This window comes from Mus caroli, unplaced genomic scaffold (genome assembly GCF_978045245.1).
Source record: "Mus caroli unplaced genomic scaffold, Mus_caroli_1 scaffold_6, whole genome shotgun sequence".
In the NCBI taxonomy this organism is placed as follows: Eukaryota; Metazoa; Chordata; class Mammalia; order Rodentia; family Muridae; genus Mus; species Mus caroli.
The window spans coordinates 25698249-25717190 of NW_028227261.1; the positions used below are offsets into that span (position 1 = coordinate 25698249).

General features: G+C 49.5%; 1 protein-coding gene across 1 annotated transcript in view; it reads left to right on the plus strand.

The window, feature by feature from the left end:
* Oprd1 (opioid receptor delta 1) overlaps positions 1–10913 on the plus strand; it is a 32542-nt gene extending 21629 nt beyond the window's left edge. The window contains exons 2-3 of the mRNA XM_021160247.3: positions 6488–6837; positions 10054–10913. Coding sequence (XP_021015906.1) covers positions 6488–6837; positions 10054–10595 — 892 coding nt within the window. The 3' untranslated portion in view covers positions 10596–10913. The remainder of the gene's footprint in view (positions 1–6487; positions 6838–10053) is intronic.
* The last annotated feature ends 8029 nt before the right edge of the window (positions 10914–18942 follow it).

An 18942-nucleotide genomic window follows, 5' to 3' on the forward strand; every position in this document is an offset into this window, starting at 1 on the left:
ACAGTAAATGTCCAATAGATGTTTATTATCTGTGGAAACAAACTGAAGCAGAGGCAACTCTGGCTGTCCAGAAAGCCTAGACAGAGGTGAGCGTTTTTGTTATGAGTGAGCCTTCTCCACCTTGCCCCCTGGGCCTGTCGTTATGCCTGTGATGTTATTAATAAGTCTGGTCATACCCAAACCATGAGCAGGCTGTCTCCCTATCACCCAGAGGGACTTGGAACGTGTAAAAACTAGCTGAACGCTGTGGCCTCCTGTCTGGACCCATCACCAGGGCAGGAGGAGTCCAGGTGACAGACTGAACAACAGGGGACAGTAATGGAGCGATGGGGCAGTAGCTCTGAGCCCTGGGAGCTGTATAGATCTGAGTCTGAATTAATTCTGTCACTATCTCCTTCCCAGATCTTTCCTTTTTCCCCCCACTCCTTTTTTTTTTTTTTTTTTTTTTTTTTTTTTGGTTTTTCGAGACAGGGTTTCTCTGTGTAGTCGTGGCTGTCCTGGAACTCACTCTGTAGCCCAGGCTGGCCTCGAACTCAGAAATCCGCCTGCCTCTGCCTCCCAAGTGTTGGGATTAAAGGCGTGCGCCACCACGCCCGCCCCCCCCCCCACTCCTTTTGGACAGGGTTTTACTCTATAGCCAAGGCTGACCTTGAACTCTTGGCAATCCTCCTGCTTCAGTCATCCAAGTGCTGGAATTATAGGCATGCACAACCAACCCAGTAGAATGGAATCAACTCGCAGTTGTGGTGAGGATGAGCAGAGATAAGGCTTTTGGTATAGGGCCTGGATCATGAAAGGAAAGATGCTCCAAGAATTGTATTTATTTATTTAGAGACAAGATCTTGCTAATGTAGCCTTGGCTCACCTGGAGCTTGCTTTGTAGATCAGACTGCTCTCAAATTCATTGAGACTACCTGCTTCTCCCTCTGAAATGCTAGGATCAAAGGAACGCACTACCACGGCCCAGTCACTCCAAGAAAGTGCTTCAAGAAAGCGCAGGGCAATGGTAGCACACGCTTTTAATCCCAGCACTTGGGAGGCAGAAGCAGGCAGATTTCTGAGTTTGAGGCCAGCCAGAGCTACACAGAGAAACCCTGTCTCAAAAAACAAACAAACAGGACAGCAAATAAGCAACTAAATAGTCAGACTAGCTCCAAGAATACCTTGTACAAAGGAGGGAAAGTTCTGACCATCTCTGGGCTCCCAGCATCAAGCGCTCTGAATTTGCCTGGGGAGCAAATCCTTTAGATTCAGTGTACGTGAGGGCAGGTTTGAGCTGAGGAAACCCCATTCCAGAGCCAGGGGACCTTGTATGGATTCATCATGGTTCTGGTTGTGCAGCCGAGCAGATCCTCTCTCAGAGCACACCCGATCTCCATCCAAGGAAGAAAACTGAGCAGCAGTGGTACTCACCGTCCGGAATCAGGGCTGGTCAGGAAGAAGACCTCGTGAGTCTGGGGCTCAGAAGAGAAGATTCTAGAGGTCTCTCCCCTCCACTTGCTGTGCGAACTTTTGCTCATCAGGATCCTGGCTACAGAGCTGGGGACGGGGCTTCTGGGACCCTCTCGTTTTCTGCTTGAGTGTTTGTTGTGCTCCTTTCTGTATTGGTTGACTCTGTGTCAAAGGGCCTCCAGGGAAAAGCCCTGATCCCTAACAGATCAGGAGCCTGTGCAGGGTGTCCACACAGGTGGAGGTGGGGCTGAGGATCTCACTATTACCTCAGATGACGGTCATCCTTCTGTCTCATCAGTCCCACCCCTCGCTCTGCTCAGCTTGTTACATCTCTTCTTAGTCACTTCAAACCCTCTAAAATGTGTGTTGGCCTCTTCTAGAGAAGAAAAACTAAAGCGTAGAAGTGAGGTGACTTTTCCTGATCGTGTGGCTAGAAGGCATATCCAGAGGGCAGTCTGGCAGTCTAGTACCAGCACCTGGTGGCCACTTTGGCACACCACCCGCTCCTGTCCCATATTAAAACTCAAGTTTGTCTGTTTATCTACCTGGATTTAAAAAAAAAAAAACAGAAAGAAAAAAGGATTTCTTTTCATTTCTGTGCAGGTGTATATATGCTACAGAATACAGTGCTGGAGGAGGCCAGAAGAGGGCGCCAGATCCCCTAGAGCTGGAGTTTGAGGCAGCTGCAAGGCTTGGGGACTGGACTTGGATCTGAGCCAGCTCCCCAGCCTTTCCCATGTGGCTTCAAGGGCTCTGAGTCAGGGATAAAAGAGTAATGAAAAAGAAACAAATAAATAAAAGGAAAAATAACAGGAGAAGCTGGGTGGTAGCAGTGCATGCCTTTAATCCCAGCACTCAGGAGGCAGAGGCAGGCAGATTTCTGAGGCCAGCCTGGTCTACAGAGTGAGTTCCAGGGTAGCTGGGGCTACACAGAGAAACCTTATCTCGAAAAACAAAACAAAATTAAAACTCTGGTATTTTTCCTTTGAGACAGGGTCTCATGCAGCCCAGGTTGGCCTCATCCTCACTATATAGCAGAGGCTGACCCTGAACTCCCGATCGTTCTGCCTCTACCTCCTAAATATAAGTATTACAGTCACGTGCTTCCGTACGCAGCTCTAGAAATGGTTATTTACATGTTCTCCGTGTGAAAGTCCCTTATAGCAAATCCCCGCCTCCACCCGCTAGTCGTCAGGACCCTCACGTAGATCCTCACGTAGACCCTCACGTAGACCCTCACGTAGATCCTCACGTAGACCCTCACGTAGATCCTCACGTACACAGCTGTCAGCTCATTATTCAGGCCTTACCTTAAAGACTGAACTTTGGTCACATCTCACGTCTTTAATACGTGATACGTAATAGAAGGGACTCTCTAAGATAAAAGAGAGCGGCCAGAGCAGGCAGACCAGTCGAGATAGTGATGACAATGAAGAGCAGAAGAAAATATAATACAAACGTGACCAGTGTCCTCAAAGTCGGGAGCGGACACTGGAACCATGAAAAAGAAGCCGTGGCTGTCAGAGAAGGATGCTTGGGAGAAGAAAAATATATGTACATAGAAACAAGCAAATGAGAAAGTGGGGGGGGGCGTTTTAAAAGGGGTATCCCAGAACTCAGGAAATGGGGGCAGGAGGGTCAGGGGTTCAAGGTTACCCTCAGTTACATCGAGTTCTACCGCAGCCGAGACCAAGATTTGCTTTCAGAAATTCAAACTAACCAAAGAGCATGCGGGAGCTGGACCAAGTTCCCCTCTGCCCCCACATTTGTAGCAGATGTGCAGCTTGGTCCTCATGTTGGTTCCCTAACAATTGGGGTGGGGGCTGTCTCTGACTCTGTTGTCTGTCTTTGCATCTTCTTCCTCTGCCTAGATTGCCTGGTTCGGCCTCAGTGGGAGAGGAGGTGCTTAGTCCTGCTGGGACTCGATGTCCCAGGGTGGGGTGATACCCGGGGGGGGGGGGCGCCCCTTCTCCTCAAAGAAGGGGAGAGGCAGTAGGGGTAGGAATTTTTAAGGGTGGAACTGAGAGGAGAGGAGGGAAGGGGCTGTGACTGGGATGTAAAATGAATAAAAATAAATAAATTATGGAAAGAAAAGATGTCCATGAGAGCTCACGAGTCCTGGAATAAGATATCACTGTGACACATGTCGAAGGGAACCCACTGTGGAACAAGATGGTCACAAAGTCCTCTAACTCGGAGAGCATACAGGGGCCAGAGTCCTGGGAGAAGGTGAGTTCCCTCAGTGAGGACACGAGGCAGTGGCATGTGCTAGAGACACAGAAGCAGTCTGAGAGAAGGTGATGGGAGAGGGCCTCTTGGAAGAGATGTGGCTTGGTTAAGTGACCTGGCAAACCTTGGCAAATTTGGGGCTTGAGGGTGGCAGTAGGTCCCAAAGTTCTGAGGAGGGCTGGGCTTCACGTGTTTAAGGAATGGCAGAAAGGCCAGGTACGGTGAAGGACATTAGTCAAAGAGTAGGTTTGAAGAGCCTGGATCCCAGAGGTGGTTGGAGTCAACTTAGGCAACACAGAGGGTGCTTTGGAGAGGTCCTGGGGGCTGAGAGCAGAATGGGAGTGAGGGTTGTCTTGCAGCTGGAGCCCAGGGGACCTGAGGAGGCCATCAGGGCAGGGCGTGACCGTGGAGGGCAGGAGAGCCCCTCAGCCCAACAGGGACCAACCCCAGAAGCCTCAGCTCCCACTCAGCAGCAGCCCAGCTCCCTCCTGGGATGGAAGGAGCTGTCACAAATCAAAATAGCAGGCAAAGAACAGCCTGGAATTGTTCTGTGTAAGAGCAGAGAAATTAGACGAGTCAGCTGTGGGCTCGAGACCGCCTCCCACACAGCTGCAATCCACACCCCGCTGAAGATGCACTTCCCGAGACTCGCAATTCCGGAGCAAAAAGCAAAACTTTTGCTCCTAGTTATTTTGGGAGGGAGCGGGACAGATGCTGACCTTGAAGGACAATGAGGGAGTCTTCTTCTTCCCTCTCTTCCTCTTCCTCTTCCTCCTCTTCCTCCTCTTCCTCTTCTTCCTTCTCCTCTTCCTCCTCCTTCTCCTCTTTTCTAACAAACAAACAAAACCAACCACAAAAACCCCAAACCTCTGATCCATACTGGAGGAAAAAGCGTTAACAGATAGTTTGGCCAGCTGGGCTTTGTGGGAGCCTGCATGCCTTTAATCCCAGCACTTAGGAGGCAAAGATAGGCAGATTTCTGTGAGTTAGAGATTAGTCTGGTCTACATAGAGAGTTCTAGGACAGGGCTATGTAGAAGGATTCTTTTTCAAAAACAAAGAGTTCCCCGTTACCTTTGGAAGTATGATGAGCTGGAATTACAGGTGTATACCAACATACCCAAAGATTTATTTTTTTTGTCTTTCCAAGACAGGGTCTCAAGATGAAGCCGAGGCTAGTCTCAAATTTGTAATGCTCCTGTCTCAGCTTCCTGAGTGCTAGGTTTATGATTATGGGTGCACATTTTCCCTCCCACACCCTACAGTTGGTCTCTGCTTTCAGAAAGTCACTTTCTCCACTCTTAGCGCTCTCCAGCTATAACCAGATACACCAGGAATTCCTCCTGCCCGCCTGCCCTTCTCTGGCCTCTGGTTGGTTGGTTTGGTTATTTAATTGCTTGTTATTTAGATTTATTTTATTTTGTGTGTATGAGGGCTTTGCCTGCATGTATATCTATTCACTATATGGATTTGTGGTTCCTGTGGAAATAGTGAGCCTCCATTCAAGTGCTGGGAATCGAACCCAGGTCCTTTTGCAAGAACAACAAGCACTCTTAACCACCAAGCCAGTTCTCCAGCCCCGTAAGCATCAGGCTTGTTTGTTTTTTGTTTGTTTGTTTGTTTTGTTTTTTTGAGCCACGGTTTCTCTGTGTAACAGCCCTGACTGTCCTGGAACTCACTTTATAGACCAGACTGGCCTCTTCTCTGGATTTTCTTACCAGTCTAGGATGTGAGAAAGAACCTTACCGTGCCCCAGTCTTTATGATGAAGACTCTGCTCTGGGACAGTCGCCTCCATACCTAAGTCCCTGCTTAGCCCAGGCCCTGTACAGAAGGGACTACGGCTATATGTGCTAGCCACACAAGCTGCTCTATGGATGGCTGTGTGCAGCACAGAGCGTGGAGAATGCTGGGAGTGTTAGGGACAGTTTGGTTGCATGCATCCAGCCCGTACCCTAAGTGTGACTGCGAAAGTGGCTTACCTTCCTCACAGCATGGGGACAGGAAGGGGAAGGAACCATGGCTTTCACAGAGGGATGACTCTAGTTGTATGGGGGTGAGGAGGCCTGGATGGACCCAAACATGATCAGAACCCAACCCCCGGGCTACCGCAGAGGACACTTCAGAAGGTGTAAGGTCCCAGCAGAGCCTGTCACTCAGAGCTGACCAATCATATTCTCCAAAGGCCAGGTAAACGGTCTAGCTCCCAACTTCATTCTGTAGAGATGAAGTATGATCGTCTCGGGCAGGTGAGAATGGACCCCCACAAGTTGTCTCTGACCTCTTCTAGCCAAGCCTTCTGGCAACTGAACTACACACTGCCTTTGTCCTGAGTATTAAGAGAATCACCCGGCTCAGGGCTACATTGTATATGATTCTTTCTTTTCTACTTTTTTTTTTTTTTTTTTTTTGGACAAGATGTCACTATGTAGCCATTATATAGCTAAGGCTGGCCTTAAAAATTCATGATCTTCCTGCTTCTGCCTCCCTGGTGCTGGACTCACAGGCGCCAGAGATCCTTCCCCTTCAGGGAGCAGAAGTAGTGGCCGATTGGGTGATTCAGGGATCCAATCCCACCTTGGCTCCCAATCTTTTTAGTTTGTTTTGTTCTTTTGAGAAAAGGCCTCATGTAGCCCAGGCTGGTCCTGAATTCCTGGTCTTCCTAGGTTAGCCTTCTGAGGGCTGGGATTGCAGGCATGTGACACCACATTGGTCCTTTGTTGATCTTTGAGCAAGTCCCTTCACTCCCCCAGTTTAATGGAAGCTGAAATCAATCCAGTGGTAGTTACCTGTGCTCTTCCTTCCAAGGTACACCAAGTTGAAGACCGCCACCAACATCTACATCTTCAATCTGGCCTTGGCTGATGCGCTGGCCACCAGCACGCTGCCCTTCCAGAGCGCCAAGTACTTGATGGAAACGTGGCCGTTCGGTGAGCTGCTGTGCAAGGCTGTGCTCTCCATTGACTACTACAACATGTTCACTAGCATCTTCACCCTCACCATGATGAGCGTGGACCGCTACATTGCTGTCTGCCATCCTGTCAAAGCCCTGGACTTCCGGACACCAGCCAAGGCCAAGCTGATCAACATATGCATCTGGGTCTTGGCTTCAGGTGTCGGGGTCCCCATCATGGTCATGGCAGTGACCCAACCCCGGGGTGAGTGAGAGAGGGGGCTGCAGCAGGGGTCTCTGACCACAGGAGAGCCCGGCCACCTGGGGGCCTCTGTGGATTTTCAAAGCATTTATTTGGGCAAGTGGGAGCGGTTTCCAGTGGTGGTGTGGGTTTCAGGGACAGTGAAAGGTGAGGGTTGGCCAGTGGGGTGGAAAGTCAGCCAGTGGGGGGTGTGGGTGGCTGACTCTCATGTGGGTGAATGGCTGCTGGCCAAAAGGAATTTATAATAGGATTGTGAACTGGCTGGCCAGGACCGTGTAGATTACAGGGAGATGGATAAATGGCTAAGGTGTGATTGCCATGGTCCCATCCCCAACTCCCCTTTATCCCACTTTGAAAACCACTGGAGGGGCTGGAAAGATGGTCCAGTGGTTAAGAGCACATGCTGCTCTTCCTGAGGATGCAATTATGTTGGTAGAGTGCTTACCCAGCATGCACAGAGCCCTGGGACCAATCCCCAGCACTTCATAAATCAGGCGTGCAAGAGAATTGGGAGTTCAGGGCTAGCTTTAGTGTGGTAATAAGTTTGAGGCCATGAACCGTAAAACCATGTCTCAAAAAACAAAGAAAGAAAAATAAGAAGAAATAAATACCATTGGCCAAATGACCAAAGCGAGGCCCAGAAAATAGCCTGAGGGGAATGGCAGACTCCTGCCTTTCCCAGGGCATCTTGATTAGTCACTAAAGCTTCGAAACCAAACATTCTCAGAGTTCAGGGGCTTATAATAAAAGTTTATTTCTCAGGCCACTACAATCTATTGGGTAGGAGAGTAGTTTGTGGGTACCAGGCTCCCAGAGGAGGTGCCCCCAAATCACCCACTGTTGGCATCTGGCCAGGACATAAACACAAAAAGGAAGCTGGGAGAAATCATAACTACTTTTCAATGTTATTGCTTTTCCCCTTCCTAGTGTCAGCTGTTCACAGGGCCCCATCTTGATGTAAAGAGGTGTGGAAGGAAGGGTGCCTATACTTTAGTAACCAAGGAGACTCAAGGGCAGAAGGATCTTGACTTCAAGGCCGCTTTATATAATACTCAGATCTTTTTTTTTTTTTAAAGATTTATTTATTTATTATATGTAAGTACAGTGTAGCTGTCTTCAGACATTCCAGACGAGGGCGCCAGATCTCGTTGCGGATGGTTGTGAGCCACCATGTGGTTGCTGGGATTTGAACTCTGGACCTTCGGAAGAGCAGTCGGGTGCTCTTACCCACTGAGCCATCTCACCAGCCCTAATACTCAGATCTTATCAAAAGAAAAAAAGAAAACAGAATCAAGTCAGGTGGTTAAGTTCCAGCCTCACTGGCAGGAACATGGCCTTCGACCCAAGGCTCCTGCCCTTAGGTGTTGCCTTCCTTTTGGCCCCTGGGTAGAAGTCTGTAAAGGCTTGATGCTCTTGAGTAGAAAAGGGGAAGATGATTGATCAGAGACCTCTTACACACCTTGACCCTCAAGGGAAGACCCGCAGGGCCATTATACAGCCTTTGAGCAATGGGTTTTGACTGGCAGCGGGGCTCCATAGCTCACCAGCAGCCTTGAGTTTAGGAGTCAGTAACTGCTGGGAGCTGAGTCAAGTGAGTCTCCTCCCTCCTCCCTCTCTGAGCACCACCACCCATAAGCACACTGATCCGCAGTCATCCCCAGGGGTCCTGCCAGCTTGAACTACTCTAAATGTTTTTTTGGGTCTCCAGCCCCTTTCTCATGACTCGCAGGCTGCAAGTCTACTGTGTGGCTCCTAGAGATCTTGAGCATCCCTGGACCAGCTCCCAGTCGGCATCAGAGCCCTACAATGTCCTCTGAGATGCTCTTCTGGTCCAAGCTCCTCTTCCTTTTTCTACAGGGTTGGTTGTTGGGAAGGGCTTTTTTTTTGTTTGTTTGTTTACTTTTGGCTATAGTCTCAGCATGCAATTTTGTCTAGCCTTACACTTAAGAACCTCCTACTTTAGTCTCCTGAGTGGTGGGATTATAGGTGTGTGCTACCTCACCTGGTCCAAAGTTGTTCTCTACATTAACTGATATTGGCCTGAGATGCAGGCCCTAGCCCTGACCTCTAGGCTCCAATATGTATCTGCTTCTCTTTCCTGTGAGTACATCAACCGTTTGAGCCCCACTGAGCTAAATACCTTATGTATCTGAGTCTATATCACAACTGTCTTAAGAAATATCCTTCGGGCGGGTAGGGCTGGCTAGATGGCTCAGGGGTGCTTGCCGCCAAGCCTGACAGTCTTGAGTTTGATCCCTGGAACAGGAATGGTGGGAGGAGAGAATGGACAACTGTATATTGTCCTTTAACCTTCACATGTATGTGTGGTACACACAGACAGACACACAGACAGACACAGACAGACAGACACACACACACACACACACTCGACAAATAAATCTAAATGTAACTAAAGAAATGTGGTTAGACTATTAGCCTCACCATAAGGAAATTTGAAGACAGTAATTTGCCCAAGGCCACACACTTCCTCCTCCTCTTCTTCCTCCTTCTAATCCTCCTTCTCCTCCTCTTCCTCCTCCTCTCCTTCCTTCTCCCTTCTTTCCTCCTCTTCCTCTTTTCCTTCTCCTCTTCTTCTTCCTCCTCTTCTTCCTCCTTCCTCCCCCTCCTTCCTCCTCCTCCTCTTTCCTCCTCCTCCTTCTCCTCCTCCTCCTCCTTCTCCTCCTCCTCTTTCTTCTCCTAGCCTAGAAGTTAATGTAGTCAAAGATGACCTTGAACTTCTGCTCCTCCTTGCCTCCATCTCTGGAGTGCTTAGGGTACATGTACCATCAGGCCCAGGTTTATACAGTACTGAGAATTGAACCCAGGGACACTCTATCTGACACTCTGGCGATATCTGAATTATATTGACAGCCCTAGTCCACTGTTTAAATCAATCGATCCACTGGAGCAATTCTGGAAATGGGCAGGGGGTCTGTTGAGTTTACACACAATGACTGCCATTACTGGGTCAGGATAAATTATTACTGCCATTCATGGACATAAAGGCTTACAAAGGACCTGGGAGAGGACACAGAAGGGGACCTCCCAGATGAGGACCAATTCTGGGGTCTTTAAGCATAAGAAGGAGTTCACCAAGTAAAGGGACATACTAGACATCAGAATCTCAACCCAGCTAGTCATTTTGAAAGAGGACAAGCAGACAGCGCCCCTTAGCCACACAGACCTCTGATCCCCGTCTTTTGTTTCCCCCGGACTCAGATGGTGCAGTGGTATGCATGCTCCAGTTCCCCAATCCCAGCTGGTACTGGGACACTGTGACCAAGATCTGCGTGTTCCTCTTTGCCTTCGTGGTGCCGATCCTCATCATCACGGTGTGCTATGGCCTCATGCTGCTGCGCCTGCGCAGCGTGCGTCTGCTGTCGGGTTCCAAGGAGAAGGACCGCAGCCTGCGGCGCATCACGCGCATGGTGCTGGTGGTGGTGGGCGCCTTCGTGGTGTGCTGGGCGCCCATCCACATCTTCGTCATCGTCTGGACGCTGGTGGACATCAATCGGCGCGACCCACTTGTGGTGGCCGCACTGCACCTGTGCATTGCGCTGGGCTACGCCAACAGCAGCCTCAACCCGGTTCTCTACGCGTTCCTGGACGAGAACTTCAAGCGCTGCTTCCGCCAGCTCTGTCGCACACCCTGCGGCCGCCAAGAACCCGGCAGTCTCCGTCGTCCCCGCCAGGCCACCACGCGTGAGCGTGTCACTGCCTGCACCCCCTCCGACGGCCCGGGCGGTGGCGCTGCCGCCTGACCTACCCGACCCTCCCCTTAAGCGCCCCTCCCAAGTGAAGAGATCCAGAGGCCACACTGAGCTCCCTGGGAGGCTGTGGCCACCACCAGGACAGCTAGAATAGGGCCTGCACAGAGGGGAGGCCTCCTGTGGGGATGGGGCCTGAGGGATCAAAGGCTCCAGGTTGGAACGGTGGGGGTGAGGGAGCAGAGCTGGTGATTCCTAAACTGTATCCATTAGTAAGTCCTCTCCAAGGGGACAGAGCCTCCGCCTTGAGATAACTTCGGGTTCTGGCCTTTTTGAACACCCAGCTCCAGTCCAAGAGCCAAGGATTCCAGCTCCAGGAACCAGGAGGGGCAGTGATGGGTGGGGTCGATGACTTGGTTTGGCATTTGTCCCAGCATTTGTGTTATGGGGAGGATCTCTCGTCTTAGGGAAGATAAGGGGACAGGGCATTCAGGCAAGCAGCTTGGGGTTTGGTCCGGAGATAAGCGCCCCCTCCCCTTGGCGGGGGGATAAGTGGGGGACGGTCAACGTTGGAGAAGAGTCAAAGTTCTCACCATCTTTCTAACTACTCAGCTAAACTCGTTGAGGCTAGGTCCAACGAGACTTCTCTGTAGAGAGGATACAAGCCGGGCCTGATGGGGCAGGCCCGTGTAATCCCAGTCATAGTGGAGGCTGAGGCTGGAAAATTAAGGACCAACAGCCCGGGCAATTTAGTGTCTCCAAATAAAATGTTAAGAGGGCTGGGAATGTAGCTCAGTGGTAGGGTGTTTGTGTGAGGTTCTGGGATCAAAAAGACAAAACAACCAACCAACCAAAAACCTTCCAAATAACAAAACCAACCCTCAAACCAAAAAAACTATGTGGGCATCTCTGAGTCTGGTTTGAAGAGAACTCGCAGCCCTGCATCCCTGTAGGGCTGGGGACAGTGGGCAGAAGCAGAGGCTCCCTGGATCCTGAACAAGGGCCCCAAAAGCAGGTTCTAAAAGGGACCCCTGAAACCAAGTAAGCATTTGTGTCAAGAAGTGGGAGTAGAGGGCTGGAGAGATGGCTCAGTGGTTAAGAGCACTGACTGCTCTTCCGAAGGTCCTGAGTTCAAATCCCAGCAACCACATGGTGGCTCAAAACCACCCGTAATGAGATCTGACGCCCTCTTCTGGTGCATCTGAAGACAGCTACAGTCTACTTAGATATAGTAATAAATAAACCTAAAAAAAAAAAAAAAAAAAAGTGGGAGTAGAACCAGAAAGATGGCTGAGTGATTAAGGGCACGTGACTCTCTTGCAGAGGACATAGGTTCGATTCCCAGCACCCACATAGTGGCTCACAACCATCTGTAAGCCCAGTCGCAGTCAATCTGATGCTTTCCAACAACTGTGGGCACCAGACATGAACATGATACACATACATACATATATACATACATACAGGTGAAACACTCAGACACATAAAATAAATCTTTTAAAAGTGGTGGCGCATGCCTTTAATCCCAGCACCTGGGAGGCAGAGGCCAGCCTGGTCTACATAGTGAGTTCCAGGATGCTCAGTGCTACATGGTGAGACCCTGTCTCAATAAAAGTGTGTGTTGTAGTGAGAGTAAATCGTGAGGCAGGGGGCTGAGGCATCTGCTTACAGGTTAAATCCTGAAGCCTGAACATGGATGCTTTTGGGGTTCCTGGGGTACTAGTGTATGTGGCTCAGTACCAGAGCACAGAGACCCTTTGTTTGAGCACCCCGTATGTGGTAGCATGAATAAGGATTCTCACCAAATACTTGGACCCTTGATAAGAACCCGGAAGAAGTCTCTTGCCCCTTCTCCCAGCATCTGGCTGTCCATCAGATGCCTGGTGTCCATGACTCCCAGGGACTGGAACTGCCCAAGTCGGACTCTGCTTTGAAGGGACTGAGGGAAGAAGGCTTTTATAGCAATGATGTCCGTGTGGCCCTTTGCTCTCTCCCATTCCCCCTGAGTCCCTCATTTGCTCTCACTGCAGAGGGTGGCCCTGAAACTGATCCAGGCTCTCCTGGATCTCAGCTCCCCTGGATGTCATTGCTTGCCCTGTCCCGTGCCTCCCCCACTGCCTGAGGGAGCAACCTGCCCCTGACTCCCTATTGAAGCAGTCTGCTGACATCCTTGTAAAAACAAATTTAATTCTCTTCCTTTTTTGGGACAGATGGAAAGAAATTGACGCCTTTGTCTCAAACCAAAAAAGAAAGAAGCAGAGAGACAATATACCTCTTTTCTTTTTGACAGCCATTTCTTTGGAACAAAAGCTGCAGGCTGTCACTCCAGCAGGGACCTAACTGCCTTCCGGGAGGCGGGAGCTAGACTAGCGAGTAGAAAGGGTTCCTTTGATGGACAAAGCACAGTCCTTTTCTCCCTGTGGAGTCCCTACAAGCCTAGGTCCTTGGGAATCTCTGTAGCCTGGGATACAGAGTGATTGTCACCTCTGACATCAGACCTGCCCAGCCACTGTAGCCTGGAACCTAACCTCTTAGCTGACCTTCACCACCTAAATGGTCACTATGACCACGGAGATTTCTGTAGAGTGTGGTGGTGGTGGTGAGGTGGTCACCAGGCCGAAGACACCCCTAGACACTCACTGGAAAGTCCTGCTACCCTGCTAGGGAGGTAGCAGACAGCAGACTCCCGAAGCAGGTGTCACGGGACTTAGTGCCGTGTGTCCTTGCAAGGACTGTGGCCTTGTGACCCACCCAGGGCAGAGTTGTGTTAGAGCTGACCCAGCCGGTCCTTTCCTGTAGGGATGAGAACTGACTTGGCCTCGTGAGTGTAAGTATTGCAGGTGTGATTTCAAAATTGTTTAAACATTGATTTTGTGTTGGATGGGGCATGCTCCCGCCACCGTGCACATGAGGAGATCAGGGGAGAGTTTTAATACAGGGTCTTCTCTTCTTCTGCCTCCTGAGTTCATAGGGGTTGAACTCCAGTCAGCAGGTTTGACAGAAAGGACCTTTACTCACCAACCCCAATTAAAAGAAATTATTTGTTTGCTAATTTGTGTGTGTGTGTACAGTAACATACCATGGCACCACCACATCCAGCAAGATTTGACCAACTGTTTTCTAACCCTTTCTGATAATGTCCTGGGATCAGCCTCAGCTGATTATATACATACACATGTAACATACATACCCAGGTGATTGCATGCCAATGTGACAGATACAGTGACAGAAAAACCTAGGGAGGATGTCCCAGAAGTACCTTTTCATTAAAAAAACCTGTTTGCAGCAATTCTATAAGAGGCGGCAAAGGGCCCGTGGGTTTTAAAGGATGCATAGGAATTGGCTACTGGGGGAGCAGAAGAGTGGGTAGAAAAGTATGAGCATGTCCAAGACCCAAAAGTTATGAGCAGTAGAGACCCGGAGCTTAACTGAGTACTGTGGTGTACCAGGCCTGGCGCCCATTATTTCAGTTCATCCCCTCAACAGCCCCTGAGCCAAAGTAGCAGTACCCCTGTCTGTCTGTCTGTCTACCTGTCTGTCTGTGTCTGTCTATCATCCATCTATCTATCTATCTATCTATCTATCTATCTACCTATCATCTATTTTTGAGACAATGTCTCACTACGTAATTCTGGTTGACTGGGAACTTGCTATATAGACTATGCTAGTTTTGAACTCAGAGATCAGTCTGCCTCTGCCTCCTGAGTGCTGGGATTAAAGGTGTGGTGCCATACCTGCCTAGAATCCCCATTTTAATTTAGTATGTATGTATGCATGTAGGTATGTATATGTGTGTGTATATGTATGTATGTATATTTATTTTGGGGGGATAGAGTTTCTTTGTGTAGCCCCGGCTGTCCTGGAACTTGCTCTGTAGACCAGGCTGGCCTCAAATCCACAGAAATGCCCCTACTTCTGCTTTCTGAGTGCTGAGATTAAAGGTATGTGCCATGCCTGGCTAGTGTCCCCAATTCAGATGGGAAAGCTGAGCTCAAAGGTTAAGCTGCTTTTCCCTGAGTCACAGACCTTGTCGGGACTGTCAGAACTCCGGACAGAGGAATTTTAGAGGAAATTCCCAGGTCCACATTTACTGTGAGTTCTGGGCATCAGTGAAGCAGAACAATGTCCCAGCTGTCGCTGGGTTCCTGGGATGAGGCTTTTGAAGACTTAACAAAATGGGAGAAAAGGGCAATTTTCCGTGAACTTTTGTTCCTCCTTAAGTTCTCCAAATCTTTGCCTTTCAAAATGTACTGTGCATTTTGCACGGTGCATTTTTAAAGCTCCAAATTGACAGCGTAATTCTAGACTATCACAGGTCTCTCTTCCTCCCCAATTTTTCCATTCCGTTCTCTCTACGAGGTGGGAGGGAAGATTGTGCCTTTGGTTTAAAAATGCCCTACAGTTTCCAATCTCTTCTTGATGTCCTCAAGCTCCAGATGAATGCTAGAATCTGATGTTGGCTTCCTCTCTCAGATTCTCAGTTTTCCTGTCCTGTAGAGTGGACTTTCTTTGTAGAATAGCTGTGAGGATTAATTAGGTAATGTATGTATAGCCACAGGGCTTGTCACTCAGCAAGTAGCTGTGATTGGAAAATAGCCAGAGTGCAGGGTCAGAGCTGGAGACCCAGAGGGAAATGTGCATTGGCTTCTGGGGTGCACTGAGGAGAGAGGAGTCTGAGAATCTGGCCTGGAGACCTCCGAGACCCCATGGTGAGTGCGAAGCCACTGGAGCAGCAGGAGGAAGAGGAGAATGTGTTGTCATGGAAACAGGAGGAGGAGGGCGCTCCCAGGGAGAGGGAGTGATGGATAATGTCAAGTTTAATAGCGAGGATGGAGGTGCAGAGGGCAGGAGGGCAATGAGAGCAAACCAGAGACCTCAACTTTAGTCTCCGACATGCCCTGAGAAACCCCAAACCTGGCTTCAAGTCTCAGCCCTGGAGTTAAATAAGCACATGAACTAGCAAAGGATTTGCCCTCACCAAACTTCTGTTTCCTCCTAGATAGAAGATGAGAGAGTGGGTAGTCTCTAATACGATGGCCAACATCTAATCAGGTTCTTGAGTGGATTCATGGCCACTTAGCAGCTGGATCTCAGGCAAGTGATGGAGCCCCAAGAGTCCCCTAAGAGCATGCAGAAATTCTGGCACATAGTGGGCCGCAATACAAGGTTCTTCCCTAGTAATTATGGGGGTCCCGAAGCTGGCTGTTGTCAGGAAGTTGCTTGGCTTGGAGTCTGAAGTGCCTGGCATGTTGAGAGATGGGCATTTGGCATCTGGAAGGTTGCTGGAGCAGCGAGTGCCCTGGCCGAGCTCCTACCTGCTAGGACCCAGTCCAAAGGCCAGCTGCCATCGCTCTGTATCGATACTTAGATCCCAAACTTAGAACTGCAGGGCCATACGAAGCCAGCTCTGACAGTGAGGTTCCCTGTTAGGCCCCGACTTTGGTCCTTATATACAAACCATGTGTGGAACAGAGTCTGGAGTGTGGCTCAGCAGTTAGAAGCAGGAACCTCTCTTCCAAAGGACCTGAGTTCAGTTCCCAGCACCCAAATCAAGCAGGTTACAACTGCCTGTAGTTTTAGGGAATCTCACCCCTCTGTCCTCTGCAGGTATCCCCAGATGTGTCAGGATCTCATCATGTAGCCCAGGCTAGCATCAGGCTCACAGTGTAGCCAAGGGTGTCCTTTAATTTCTGACCCTCCTTCCTCCACCTCCCAAGTGCTGGAATTATAGGTGTGCACCACCACACTAGCTCACAATTATTCATTCACTGTCTATTCCTTTCTGTTACTTCTGGCACTAGGTGGGCAATGCTCATTGGCAGGAATGATGCAAACAGAGTCAGGATGTGGTCCCTCATTCTGAGCTTGTAGATGGGCTCCTGAGACCAGGACAGTAGGGTTGAGGCTCTGGATGCAGGCAGCTTGGGAGTTCAAACTGGAGTCATCAGGAGCTGGTGAGGGACCTCAGCAGCATACTGAAGATGCTGTCAGTCATATTCAAGCCTTGACGTCACATTATGATGCTGTCATCTATGAAGTTCATACTGGAGAACTGTTCAATCCAGTTACAAAAAGAAAACAAAAAAGAACAACAACAAAAAAAAAACAAAGTTAGGCAGGGGGTGGTGGTAGCACATGCCTTTAATCCCAGCACTGGGGAAACAGAGGCAGACAGATCTCTGAGTCTGAGGCCAGCCTGGTCTACAGAGTGAGTTCCAGGACAGCCAGAACTTCATAGAGAAACCCTGTTTCAAAAAAAAGTTTAAGTGAAGTTTATGATTTTTGTTTTGGGCTACATGTGCTCCACAGGCAGCTCTAGGAGGCCCTGTCCAGGATCTAGTCCTACATCAACACCAGGAGGAGCCCATGATGCACAGCCAACAAACACTCTCACTTGTACCAGCTTCATAACTGCTCTCAAACTGACTAGGAAACAGACATTATTATGAGGTTCAGGGGAGAGGATGGCCTCTCTTGATGATTCCAGGAGGAACACATCTTATGTCTATTTCTTCTCTCCACCTCCCAAGAGGGAACACTAATTACTCAGAGAGACTTCAGTGGTATTTCCTGTGCCAGGGTCTGTGCCTTTTAACATTGGTATCACATATGAAACATCTAAAACCCTACCATGATGTTGGCAGGCACATCTCACATGCATCTCTTCCTGCCTTGAAGGCTGACTGGTCTGTGATACCTGACACCTGTCAGGTCTTTGCTACATAATATTGGGAAAGAGTCTCAGCCCGTTGCCTTTAGACTTTAGAGGCCAGATTGGGGGGGGGGTGGCACAAGCAGAAAGGTGAGGCAGGAGGATGTCTCATTCAAGGATAGCCTGGGCTTCATGGTGTGATACTGTCTCAAGAACCTAGAGAGAGAAAGAGAGACATAAGACAGAGACAGACAGAAAACGAAAAGAAGCTGGATATAGTGATTCATGCCTGTAATCCTAGCACTCACTGGGGCAGGAGAATTACCATGTGTTTGAGGCCAGCCTGTGCTCCAGATTGAGACCCTGTGTGGAAGAAACCCAAATAAACAAAAAGACAACAGCCCACAAACAGACAATAATGACAAAGATAAAGCTGCCTTGGTGAGAAGCTGAGAACATTTGGAAAGAACCAGGGAATGAAAGCCCTTGCATGATTTGGTCATGGAAGCTTCCAGAACGCATGAGTAGCAGATGGGAGTCTTTCATTACCTTGTGTACTGGCTACTTTTGTGTCAACTTGACACAGCTGGAGTTATCACAGAGAAAGGAGCTTCAGTTGAGGAAATGCCTCCATGAGATCCAACTGTAAGGCATTTTCTCAATTAGTGATCAAGGGGGAAAGGCCCCTTGTAGGTGGGACTATCTCTGGGCTGGTAGTCTTGGTTCTATAAGAGAGCAGGCTGAACAAGCCAGGGGAAGCAAGCCAGTAAGAACATTCCTCCATGGCCTCTGCATCAGCTCCTGCTTCCTGACCTGCTTGAGTTCCAGTCCTGACTTCCTTGGTGATGAACAGCAATGTGGAAGTGTGAGCTGAATAAACCCTTTCCTCCCCAACTTGCTTCTTGGTCATGATGTTTGTGCAGGAATAGAAACCCTGACTAAGACACCTTGTGTTTAGGTTTGTTGGTATCAGTCCTCTCTTTCTCATCTCCCACTAGAGGTCTCTGTGTAGCTCAGGCTGGACAGAGTTCAAGATCCTCCTGGCTCTTCCTCCCAAATGCTGGGATCTCCGGCGTGAGCCGGCACTCCCTGTCACCTGTTTCTTCATGCTTTGGATGGGTCAGCTACAAAGGACTTTTTCTTGTAACTGTGTTCTTGAGAAGGCAGTTTTCAACAGGATTTCCTCTCCTTTGTTCCTTACATGTGGCTGTCCTCTTTTGTCCCTCTCTGGGACCCAAGAGTGGGGGACAACCTAGGAGGCAAGAGAGGTCAGTGTGGCCTTTGGCTGAACAACTTAGTCACAGAGATGGGATCTCTGTACAGGTGTCTACACAGGTAACAGCCACCTGAGACTCATCTTCTAGAGCCTCCTCTGGAGTCCTGAGATGGACACAGGGAACACGCGTGGCTTTGACACCTTGTCCTCTATGTCCAGTGTCCGGCTCTCTCTGGGCCTCTGCATGATGGAGGGACAGAGGTAGGAGTTAATGGCTTCCGAGGGATCTGCCACCCTTACAGAGAAATGAGATTTTTCCCTCCTGTTCCTTGACCCTTCCCAAACCGATGTGCAGACATCTGATGGTAAAAATCCACCACATACTTATCCAGGGAAGAAAGAACATGGTGGCCGGGGTGGGGGTGGGGTCATGCTTGCCATTGGAGTTGTTCTGTTTAGGGGGTAAAAGACATAGCCCGGGCTGGCGAGATGGCTCAGTGGGTAAGAGCACCCGACTGCTCTTCCAGAGGTCC